The sequence below is a fragment of the Phocoena phocoena genome, chromosome 13 (genome assembly GCF_963924675.1).
Source record: "Phocoena phocoena chromosome 13, mPhoPho1.1, whole genome shotgun sequence".
NCBI classification, from domain to species: domain Eukaryota; kingdom Metazoa; phylum Chordata; class Mammalia; order Artiodactyla; family Phocoenidae; genus Phocoena; species Phocoena phocoena.
Window position 1 is genome coordinate 5,763,028 of NC_089231.1, and position 12,842 is coordinate 5,775,869.

General features: G+C 43.6%; 1 protein-coding gene across 1 annotated transcript in view; it reads left to right on the forward strand.

The window, feature by feature from the left end:
- Positions 1-1,940: 1,940 nt before the first annotated feature.
- The window catches only part of NETO1 (neuropilin and tolloid like 1), a 90,419-nt gene continuing 79,517 nt past the window's right edge, over positions 1,941-12,842 (forward strand). The window contains exons 1-4 of the mRNA XM_065889748.1: positions 1,941-1,968; positions 4,006-4,059; positions 4,298-4,432; positions 8,955-9,203. Of these exons, the coding sequence (XP_065745820.1) occupies positions 1,941-1,968; positions 4,006-4,059; positions 4,298-4,432; positions 8,955-9,203 (466 nt within the window). The remainder of the gene's footprint in view (positions 1,969-4,005; positions 4,060-4,297; positions 4,433-8,954; positions 9,204-12,842) is intronic.

Here is a 12,842-nt window from a genome sequence, read left to right on the forward strand (position 1 = left end):
TCTACCTCCTTTAATTCACCCTACGCCCACCTCCTCACCGCCATCATCCCCAACAGGAGTCCCAGTCCGGTGTGCGGAGTAGGAGGCGCGGGGGCTGCGGCTGAGCGCCCTCGGGGTCCCGCGCCGCCGAGGCGGGGGCCAGGGGTCGCCGGCCTCTGCTTGACCCGGAGGTGCGGCTAGCGGCCGGTGGGCGCGGGCGGAGTCTGTAGCGGCTGGAGGGCGGGACGCAGCCGGGAGGGTAGGTGGTGGCGCTGCAGCGCCCAGGAGGGACTCCACGCTCCGCGCGCTCCAGCCCTCCTCGGGCCGCCCCGGGTTTACTGTGCTTCATATTCATTTATTTGCATTTTACAAACGGGTTTTTTTCGGAGCTGTTTACCTAGCAACTCTTTTTTCTTTCTTCCTTCCTTTCTTTTTTTTTAATTTCCAATTTCTCTCCGAGTTGAACGCGCTGCGCGCGCGCGCGTCTGTCCATGAAGGGGTGGGGTAGGAGGCGATCTGTGTTTGCCTTGGGGGTTTTAAATATTTTGGGGAGGGTGAAGGAAAATTGCTAGAAGCCCGTGTCTTTGCAGGAGCAGTTTGTTGCGGGCGACCTCCGCATCAGGCGGGGTGATAAAACGCGAAACTTCTAATGCTGCCTTTGCCTCCGGCGCGCCCCTGCCTCGTCTCCCAGCCCGAGACCGGAGTAAATGGCAAAGCTTTCACCCCCGAAGGGAGACAGAACCCGTTTCTTCTAGACAGATGGAATATGAGGGGTGGGGGACAGATCTACCGGAAATTCTAATCGTTAAAAAGTGAAAATTTGAACCCCGAAAGGGATTTGCACATGGCGGCCCCTCCCCCTTGCACGCCTTTTATCCCGCACGAGGATGCAGCTCGGGATTTGCCGGCGCGCTTCTGGCCCCCTCGGCCCAGGCTGGCCGAGTGACGGATCCCAGCCTGGTCCTCCCCCCGTCCCCCTCCCCTCCCCCGCGCCGGGATCGGAGCTGGTGTGCTGTCCTTGCTGCTGCCGCCGTCGCCGCCCCATTCCGCTGCGCACCAGCCCCGGGGGCGCCGGCCGCGCGGAGCGGCCCGATTTCACGCCGGCCCCGGGCTTCCCGGAGGGCCGCGCAGCCCCAGGCGATGACTCAGGCGCCCACCTGGTAACTGTCATTTTCCCTCTCCCCCCACCCCCACCGCCCTCCCGTCCCCGCCCCCCTTTGCCACCTCGGTTCCCCTCCACCACCCTCCGGCCCTCCTCCCAGACGCCCACCCCCCGCTCCTCTTTCCGCGAGATCGCAGAGGTGGCGCGCAGCCCGGCGAGCCGATGACCGACCCCTTCCTCCGGTCTTCAATGCCTCAGCGGAAGATCCCCAAGGGCTGGAGAGAGGAGGGCTGCTGGACATCCTCCCTCGGAGGCTGCTCCGACCTGCTGCTCGTGGTGTATGAAACTGGGGACTGAGCGAGCCCCAGCCGCAGCCGTCCGCTCCGTGGCTGCCGTCGGTCCGGACTGGGCCCCGCTCCTCTCGCCGCGCCCGCCGCCCGGCCCCGGCTCGGGACACCCCAGGGCTCGCCCGCGCGCCGACTGCCCGCGCGCCCTCCTGACGGCTGCGGCGGCGGCGGTGATGCAAAGGAGGAGGGTGCTGCCGCCGGCGGCGCTGATGGTGGCGCCCGGCGCCCGGGTGTGAGGCGCGCGTCACGGCGAGGATGCTGCTGGCCTCGCGGCGCTGAGAGGGCGAGCGCGAGCCCGGGGCGGAGGACGCACGGGTCCGGATCTTGCTGCCGTGTGGGCTCCGATCTCCTTCTTTCCTCTCTCACTTCCCCCCACCCCAACCCCCCTTCATTTGCTCTTGGTTTGCATATCCAAAACACCTCTCGACTCCGACCTCTCCCCGACCACTGGAAGTCTCCCTGTCTCTAAATGGAATTAGTGGAGATCGGAGCCTCGGGTGTAACGAACAGACATGATCTATGGACGCAGTTTGTTTCACAGTGAGTACCTTTCCCGCCGCGCCGGGGCTCTCCGGGTGCCGTCCTCCCCGCCTGCCCTCCCTCGTGGCCGAACGCGCAGGGAAAGCCTGGCCACCGCCGCGCTCCCGCCGGACCGCGCAGGCCCCGCGAGTCTGGGGCAGATGTAAACTTTCTGTATCGCAGCATCATAGAACCGGCGTGCGGGCTGCGCAAGGCGGTGGTCACTGGATCGCAGAATCTGCCGCGGAAAACAGCCTTTCCGTGGGCAGGAACATCCCGGGGCAGAGCATGGCGAGTAGTTCGGGGGTGGGCACGTGCGCAAGAGCGAGGTGGCCTGTGGAAAGAGGGAGAGAGCTGGCCGATAGTTCCTCTCGGGGGCTTCTGAGCTCGGCCGGCCCGCCTGCCCACCCCCGTGGGTAGTTTGTGGTTCACCTGAACGCAGCCCCCGAGGGGAGGGCGAGGGCCAAGCTCAACTCTTCCGGAGAGTAGATAGCCCTCTAGTGTTGCTTCACGAGTGTGTGGTGCGCGTGCAATTGGGGCGGGGGGGGGGGAATTGGAGGAAAATAGTGTCAGAAGTCATCGAGTAAACGGCAGTGTAAGAAAATATATGGTGGAAATCTCACAGTTTTATAAAGCAAGGATTAGGGTGGCTATGCCACGCAAAGGACCGGCTTTGCCGCTGTGTTAATCACAGCACACGCTCCACAACGTGATGCCCGCAGAACGGGAAAAGCTGAGTGAAAACACCCAAACTCCAGCTTGATACTGATGGCTGTACACCCGGGTGTGTGCGCGTGCGTGTGTGTAGGTGTAGAAACACGGCACGTTAAAGTAAGACTTTTGTTTTCCTACCTGAGCACAGACAATAGCAACGACTGATATTTTCATTTAAAAGCAGAGAGCCAGGCTAGAATACAAAGTACAATGATTGACATCATTTCTCAAATACTAATAGCAAGGCCCACAGACTTTTCCTGGAATAATCTTTAAGCATAAATTTGTAAGATCCTGTAGTGAGCTTTAGTTAAGGAAAGCATTATGAATTATACCTTCCCTTTTCCAAATGCGTTTTTAAGTGGACGTGTGATTGTACACCTAATGGAACTTAGGGCTTTTAGGTAATCGAGCAACAAAGTCAATAATAAAAACAGAAACAGAGAATGAAAAATCAGAAATTATGAAGACTAGGTGACTTTCATGCTTTTCTCAGTTTTAGGCTTTGCAAAAATATTAAGTAACTCAAGGATATGGAAGTAAAACAGAAGGGCAAGTTTCAGTGGTCTTCGTAGATTTACTGTTAAGTTACAGATCAGAGGCTCTTTCTGATACTGGAAAAACTGACTCAATAAAATGCTTATAGAAATAACCTTTCTCAAAATTATAAAATATTTCTGGATAATACTAAATATTAAATCAAAGTTAAGGCTAGAAGAGATTAATTTCAGAGCTTAGAAAATGCTGAGAACTGGGGTTACTTGGTAGTTCATCATTTTATAAGAAATATTTTTAATTATACTGCTTAATACCATCAATCCACATTAGTCTGTTTTTCTTCTGTTCCCCTCCCCCGACCTGCCATAGGATTTTGCCTAAGTATTTATTTTCTAAAACACAATAACATGGTTGATGAAAATACAACTTTTCCTTTTCACCCTTTTACCTGCTGTCCCTCTTTCTTCCTTTAGAGATACTAGCAAGGTCATTCACAAAGAGCAGCTCAGACATACTCCTGAAATCCTGCTGTAATGGGACATTAGTAGGTGACAATATTAACTCTTTAGTCTTGAAGTCTGCATTTGCCTTAGGAGTTTGGGTCTCAGCCATTCCTAACTGGCATTAGTTCCTGAGGAGATTCCTAAGTTGTCCTGATTTGTACAATTTATCTGTACAAATTTGTACATTTTATCAGTTTTTGCAAGTTCTGAGTCTACTTGGAACAGTTAAAAGTGGTAAAGTAATCTTCTTTGATATCATTTTATCTTTAAATTGTTATGTTGTTATAGAATTTGATCATTTCGGTGTACATTAAGCTTTCTAATTTTTCTTTTTTTGTTTCAGTTGTAGCAAGTTTAATCATCCTCCATTTGTCTGGGGCAACCAAGCAAGGAACAGGTGTGTTTCTTTGGAAAAATGCAAGTGGAAGACCTCCAGTCACTTGCATTTTCCTATTTTCCCCACATTCTTAATATTCCAGACTATCTGAGCATTTTATAGTGTGTATAATTGATTGGTTTTGACTACGACACCATTTAGAAGTTAATTTACTAATGGATATTGTAAGAATGTCCTCTCTATTTTTAGTTTTATAAAAAATTGGATAGTGGCTTTAAAAAACAATTTTTTTTTCCAGAAAAGCAAAGCACCTCAGAAACGAAGTCTGTGCAGTGTGGAAGTTGGACAAAACACGCAGACGGAGGTGCCTTCACCTCTCCGAACTATCCCAGCAAGTACCCCCCTGACCGGGAGTGCATCTACATCATAGAAGGTGAGGAAGCCAGTGCCAGAGCTGGAGAAAACAGTCAGCCAAATCTGGCCACCTCTAAGCTTTGGATGGACAATATGCATATAGACATTAAAAAAATTGGTTTTGGAGACCATACACATAAATATCTCTGAGTGAATCAAATAGCTGTAAAATCTGGGGTCCAGCTAATTATTGAAATTATTAGTAATGGTTTATAAACAGGTGCATTCTGGGAAATAAAAAGAAATCAACAGCAGTTCATGTAATTGATTTGGAATTCTGCATTAATGGAATGGATGCATGGTTGGCATAATAGTACCTAATGTGTAACATTTTTGGCAACTAGTATTTTTTTGGCTTAATAATTAGTAGAATAACCCATACATTTGTTATTTTTCTCTTAAATAATATGAAGCACGAAAAACATATTCTCGTCGGAAGTACATCTATGGTCATATTTTCCAAATGTCAATCTGAATAGCAGTTGCCTTAGTTTGTGCTCACAAGTGATATTTTCGTACTTTCATGCCAAAGTCAGGATTCCAAATGATGATGCTTCTTTTCATCATTTTTTCCCCAGCTTGAAGGATAAAAAGTGCTGAAAAAGGGATTCAGTTCTCTTTGAACATTTTCCATTTCCATTACCCTTGTAGACACGTCTCTATTAAGGATGATACCGATACATGAACATTTCATCTAGTGATAGAAGTTTTCAATATTATGTGTTAGTACTTAATAGCCCAAAACTTTCAACCTCCCCAACCCCTGTGTTCCCCCAGCACACACACACACACACACACACACACACACACACGCAGAGTTACCTTAACAAAGACAGTATTTATGCTCACTGTTTACTTATAAGCAAGGAACATGTTAATTTGATAGATCTTTCAAATTAAAAGATGTTCTGGTTAACTGATTTCAAGAATTTCATTTAGAAATGATTTTTTTTGTAATTTCTGGACCAAGATCTTTCCTCTCTTCTTGTCATGCTTCAAGTTGAACTTTTAGCAAAGATACACCATATTACAAGAAGAAGAGAGAGAAATAAGCTCTGATAATAAAAGCATAAAGTTGAGAAACTGAGCTCTGGCGGTTTTTCTTCCTCTTATGATAGATAGAAAAGGAGACTGAAATGTGGAAATTCTGGGTTAAAATTAGCTGCTCTTCCAATCAAGTTAATATTACATATCTGTTACACGTAGTAATACATATACTGTATAATTGTATCGTGTAGTACTAGTTTAAGATTCTTGGCTGATTGACTCTGAGGGTGTGAAAACCTACAGATACAAATACAGAGGGCCGAGTAAGGGACTTGAGACTTGAACATCCTTGGATTTTGGTGTCCAAGGAGGGTCCTGGAACCATCCGCCTCCCCTCTCCCCTGCTGCCTGCAGGGACCTAGGGACGACTTGTGTACATATACATATATATATATACATAGATACTTAATCATAGAAATTTGGTATTTTTGTTGTCCCTACTGTACATATAAGGAAACTGAGGCACAGAAGGGTTAAATGTCTTGCTTAACTTCATATAACATAATCTGTGTTTTGAAGCAACAGTATTTCTAAACTACAAATTATTAAAAAGAATAACATCAACTAATTCTCTTGTAATTCGGAAGAAAATCACCTCCTGTCACTGTTAATCATACTTCTATACCCATCTTGAAACACTTCATACTTGTCTTTTTTCCATTCATACATTCATTTAACAAATATTTGCTGAACCGCTCTTGTTTAGAGAGTATTGAACAAAATAGACATGGTACTTGCCTTACGGAACTTACGATGTGGCCTGGGGACTGTGCTTTTTTCAGTAAACAATCTCAAGAGGCCCCGAGATGAGCAGTTTTGGAATAGAGAGAAAGACAAGAAGTCTATAAGGAGGAAGAGATGCTTACACTCAGTTCTAAAGAACATTCAGGAGGTAATTGTCCTTTGTGTAGAATAGCACGTGCAGAGGTTCAGAGCCACGGTGAGGTTGGTTACACACGTGTAGTATCGTAGGGTGTCTGCAGAGGATGAGGAGAGCAGCAAGTAAGGAGTCTGAATGGGAGGTGGCCTCAGATAAAGGAGAACTTGGCATCCATCTTCCACCCAGGCAAGTTTGGACTTTATGTTATAGACAAGCGAGTGCCATTGAAATAACTCGAGAAAAAGAATAAGGAGAGATTTCGATGAAGAAACTAGAGGAAGAGAACACAAGCTGAAACTATTGTGAAAGGCGGAGTAAACCGTAGGAGAAGCCTGAACTACAGAAGTGACATTGATGGTGGAGTCGAGGGAACAAATGAGAGGTATTTGGGAAACCGAGTCTAGCGTGACCGGATGTAGGGATGAGAGAATAGGCAATCTCAGGACTATTCTAAAGTTTTGGCTTGGTGATGCGTTACATGGAATTGCCATGTCAGATAAGGACTAGAGGTGGAGAAAGGGGGGTTAAAGGAAAAATAATGTGTTCCATTTGGTGTTTATGGAGGTGTCTCATGAAGAGATCGGATGTGTGGTCTTCGGTTCAGTGGATAGCTCTGGGATAAAAATATATATTTATAGGTGATAAATATAGTGCTTGCTGTTGAGGCTGCGAGTGTGAATAAAATTACCCAAAGTGTATTTGGAGCACTTTAACTCTTTTGGGAAATCCAGATGCTTGGGTCTGCCTCCAGGAATTCTGATTTAATTGGGCTTAGGTGGAGCTGCAGACATTATCATATTATAATCTCTTTCCATTGGGATGCTAGTGGCATCCAGAGCCCTGGTCTAGAAAGAGAGGAAAGAAAACAGAATAGATTTCTGGAAAATGACATGTAAGGGAGGGCAGAGTAAGGAGAACGTCAACACGGACTGTGAAGGAAAAGCCAGAGAATATCAGGATCGTATTGTTTTTGTAAGTCTCTAATTTTCAAGTAATCATGTATCTCAACTCTATATACATTTTGATGCCCATGCATGCAAGGCTTTAGTTTCAAAGCCATTCAAGGGTGATATTCAATATATATTTAAGAACTGGTGTGGGGGGACAGTAGTCATTCCGAATGATTGCTGACCACGTGGGAAGCAGGCCCTGCCATGGCAGGACTTAACTTTCAAGTTTCTGGAGGTGATTGGTCTTTAAAGAGGATCAAGTGGCTAGAAAGCAACCGAAGGGCTCAAGACAGCAGTTTACTAACTAGGATAAACGTGTGGATATTTCAACAACTGTAATGGCTATTCTGGGGGTACTCTGGCTGAGTATCAGCCTGGAATGCCAGAATCTTGAACAGTTTTGACCATGACAAGGGAAGAATGGAAGGGCACTAGCAAATGCATCCATGTGGAGGTTTATGGAGCTGCTCACCCTATCAGGCTCTTCCATGGTTGTTTAAAGAGCTGTAAACACATTTATGAAGATAAATTCATTTATAATTCACCCAACAAAGTTTTTTTTTGGAGAAATTCTCAATGACAAGTATTGTGCACGAATGCTGAAAAATGGTGGTGAATAGATATGGGTTTTGTCTTTAGTAAGTAGATGTAGAGAGGAGGTTTTTTTTTTTAAGCAAGATTTTCCCACATAAACAGGAGTTGGCTTGGAGGTGTATATGTACTCAAGAAAGTGGGAAAACACACGAAAGCCTAAAAGAGCATGCTGTCTTAGAAAACATGATATGCCTGGAGTGGCCTGAACTTGGGCTGTATGTGAGGTGAAAAGACCCTGGCAGGGTGAGTTGTTGGATACTTCTAAGAAACCTATATGTCAAGTGAACTGATCATTTTCCTATAGCTGATAGAGAGTTGCTGAATAAGTTTAAACCTGAGAATGACATGATAATATTTGCGTTCTAGGAAAATTACTCTTAATATCCCTCCACACACACTTCAGTCTAATCAACACATCTAATTGGGACTATTTGAATGGTTTAACTCCATGCTGAACAGTTCTCAAGTTTCTGACCTTAAAACTGGGTTCTCCTGAAGATGTGGGAAAAGTGACAGAGAGATGCCTCTCTACTTTTTAAACCTGAGTCAGCAGGTTTTCACAAAACTACTGTGATTTGTTCATTCTGTGTGAGATATTGAAGTGGTCATTTTATATCAGATAATATTTTGTGCAACATCATCAGTTTTAAGAAGCGTCTCTTAGACAGTATTATGGAAGTATTATCTCTTAGGATGCTAAGAATAACAAAGTTGCTAAGCGTTTCTATGCATATCACAGTCAAAATTTGATAGGAGTTATACAGATAAAATCTGAAGTAGAATCAGAGAAACCAAACTACGGATTTAAAAAGAACCTTCTAGGGCTTCCCTAGTGGTGCAGTGGTTGGGAGTCCGCCTGCCGATGCAGTGGACACGGGCTCGTGCCCCAGTCCGGGAAAATCCCACATGCCGCAGAGGGGCTGGGCCCCTGAGCCATGGCCTCTGAGCCTGCGCGTCAGGAGCCTGTGCTCCGCAGCGGGAGAGGCCACGACAGTGAGAGGCCCGCGTACCGCAAAACAACAAAACAAAAAGGACCTTCTAGACATAATCTTTCTTTTTTTTTTTTTCAGCTGCCCCAAGACAGTGCATTGAACTTTATTTTGATGAAAAGTACTCTATTGAACCTTCTTGGGAGTGCAAATTTGATCATATTGAAGTTCGAGATGGACCTTTTGGATTTTCTCCAATAATTGGACGTTTTTGTGGACAACAAAATCCACCTGTAATAAAATCCAGTGGAAGATTTCTATGGATTAAATTTTTTGCTGATGGAGAGCTGGAATCTATGGGATTTTCAGCTCGATACAATTTCACACCTGGTAAGTGGGGGCTTGTTTTTTTCCCTATATCTTTTCCTTCCTTGATTTTCTATCTTCATACTATAAGAACTTTTGTAAGACAACTTTATAATTTCCAAAGAGTTTCCCAGTTCTATTTAAAACCAAACCTACAATACTTTCTCTTTTCATTTCATTAATTCTGAAAGGAAAATAATTTTTCTTTAAAATTTAGCCTACACTAGAGGTACAGCATAGTGACTCAGGGGTCTTACATGGTCATCAGCAACACAGTTAATTAGCTGGACTTCCGTTATGCTGAAACGTGTAATTTGAGAGGCCGTCTGTAATAGAGAAACTAATTATGCATTGAATTCTAATAAACTTGAAAAGGTGATTGCAATATTGTAAAATGTATCCATCAAAATGATCTTTGGAGAACTCAAATAAAAAATTCATTTGCTCTGAAAATTATAATTTTTTTTTGTGAAAATTATAATTTTTAAAGCAAATGGGTCTTCGTATAAAGCAGTCAGTCTAATCTCTTTTTAGAAATGCAAATTCCTAAGAGTTGTGGTAAAAGGAAAAGTGAGCCCCATAGCAGCCAAATACCCATTTGCAAGGTCTGGTACCCATTAGCTGTTATTATATAATTATCTATTCTATGTCAGTTTTCCTTTTAACCTGTTGATATTCAAAAGGGTCTGTGATGTTGACTGGCTCACTTTATGATGAGTTATCATTTAATATAATAAAAATTGGTTATATTTTTAAACTGCAAGAACATCAGGCTGAAGCAATTTGAGATTTGATGAAGTCACTTTTTTTTGATGGAAAAATGACTCAACTTATATAAAGGACATTATTTATTTATAATTACATTTTTTTAAGTTTGTACATATTGTTTTACTCAGGTTATAAAAGACAATAAATTAAATTGGAATATATGTAAAATTTGTTCAAGTTTCCATTCCATGTTACAGAGGTAACATCAGAGCAGGGCTATGATGCTCAGTTCAAGCACTAACATTTTTGAAATAATTAATATAAGATTAATGATGACTTTTATTGTGATATTATGGTTTAATAATATAATAATTAAAATAAGTAAGATATTAACCCTACCATATGCCTTAGCCTTAAACATTAGGAATATTTTTATAATATCTCTAAGAGATTGTGGTTTTCATTACGCTTTGCTAATAATATTGGATTGGTCACAAAAGTCATGGGTATTTCACATGTGGCAATCAAACCGATTTGATGTGTTCCAGAAAGGTGTAAACACTGAGATTACTTTATTAGTGCTAGAGTTTTCAATGGAAATATATATATATTTTTTCTTAACTGCTAATTTTGAGTATAACTAGGATCTAAAAATAATGGCACATGGTATGATCTAGGCTTTTGTAAGTTATATTTTCACCTTGAGACTGGTGATCATGGGAACAACGTGAGGATCTAAAACTGTAGTTTCATTAGAAATGTAGGGTCAACTAACATACTATATCAACTTAAGCAATTCTATCCACGTTTCTAGCTCTACTTGAGATACATAAATGGTGGCGTTCAATCTGATATCCTAGGTTTTCCAAAGCTTCTTTGTTCCCCAGCATTGTTCTTTGCTCCTTGTTTCTTTAGATCCACCTTGCTTCATCTGTAGAAGGAGAAGATTTTATTACCAGGAACATCTGAATCAGAGGGGAATGTGAGGAGATGATTCCATGTAATTAAGAATGAGTTAAGGATAGACTGAGGCTTCTGCTGTCACTCAGATAAGCTTGAGTGAAGTGTGCCGGGAAACCTACACTTGGCATCTGAGGGGAAAGTAGGACCATAAAAAGGAGTTGTGTAAAACTTCCATGACTGCACAAGTTGACACGCTATGGCCCAAGGACATTGCCTGAGTGACACAGTAATCTACAGCTCATTCCATAAAGAGGCAATATTGAGGAAGCCACTTAGTTAATGTAGACGGAAGGGGGTAGGGATTAGTGATCATTTAGACAGCATTTAGGGAATAAGGAGTCAGGCGGGCTTTAGTTTAGTTTGGGCTTCATTTTTACTTGGTGGTGTGCTTCAAGCGGTGACCTGTGGGAACTGAGAGAGCTCCTCAAGTCAACTTAATCATTTACGTGATAAAGCATTGCTGAAATCTCGAGGGCCCCAGGGTGGGATGCACAGTGGAGGAGAGATCTTCCCACCCAGCCACCCCGAGAACTGGACTCCAGCACAGCTGTGAGGAACACTGGTTTTGGAAGCAGGTTGGGCTTCCAATTCTAGATTTCTTATTTCTTGCTTGCTGTAAACTCTGGACATGATCCTTCATGTTCTATGCTTCAATATTTTTATTTGTAAAGTAGGGATAATATTGATTACTCACAAGATTGTTTGAAGATTGTTTGATTATCGACCAATGCATATTTATGGATTTCTTCACTTCCTATGAGATCTCAACTGTTGATAGCTATTATTGTATTAATTTGATCACGTTTTCTTTAAAAGTAAAGGAGGCTTGGCGTAGTTTATTGGGAGAGCAAGTGTCCCAGACTTTTTAAATTACAACTTCTCTTTCCCTGATTTTTTGGGATGGATATGAAAAACTAATACCACACGATGTCACTTCTCCTTATTAGGTTTAAGTGGGCCTAAGTCTCCACGTGAGGGTTATAGTTATTTCTGATAGCAGTCATAAAATATGATAGAGCAGAAATAGCAGTAGGAAGGCTAGGTGGTCTTTGTTATTTTTGAGAATTTACCATAATCTGGGATCTGGATCTTAATTTACAGTCCCAGAAACTTGATGTCAGCACAGTGAGAGTGTAGCCACTCTTAGGAACGAATCACATTAACCAAGCTAAATATACATACATACATACATGTGAATGTACACAAATATACATACATATGAATATACATATATACATGTACATATATGTACACGCATATAAACATACATACTTTTTTTTTTTTTTTTTTTTTGCGGTACGCGGGCCTCTCACTGTTGTGGCCTCTCCCGTTGCGGAGCACAGGTTCCGGACGCGCAGGCTCAGCGGCCATGGCTCACAGGCCCAGCCGCTCCGCGGCATGTGGGATCTTCCCAGACCGGGGCACGAACCCGCGTCCTCTGCATCGGCAGGCGGGCTCTCAACCACTGCACCACCAGGGAAGCCCATATATGCGTTTTTAGTAAGAATTCTTAGAATCACACAGCTCAGTGTTTCTTGTAAGCGACCATACATGGGCATCCAGATTAGAATCAGAACATTGTACAGTGAGTGTGAAATCCAAATATTGAAGCATGTTTACTAGCATCCAGCGAAGGTACATGATGATTCATCTTGATAACACGGACCATTTTTCCCAATGATGCTCTAGGTCCCAAATTGCCATGGGTCAGTACCCCTGTCCAGTCTTCAGCTTCGGCCATGCCTGACTGGGACAGTAATTTGTGTCAACTCTTATCTCAAAACTTGTTTCTATCTCTTAATAGCTGAATATCTTTGACTTCCTTTCTGAGTCAACTTTAAAACATAGCCTTTTAATCCCTCGCTCCTGCGTTCCTAGGAGCTACTTCTGAACTGGTGGTCGCTGAGAACTAGCCAGCTGGAGATCATGTGTGGACTTGGAGGGCAGGAAGGCAGAGCCAGAGAAGATGCCACAGATACACACTTAAAGGGG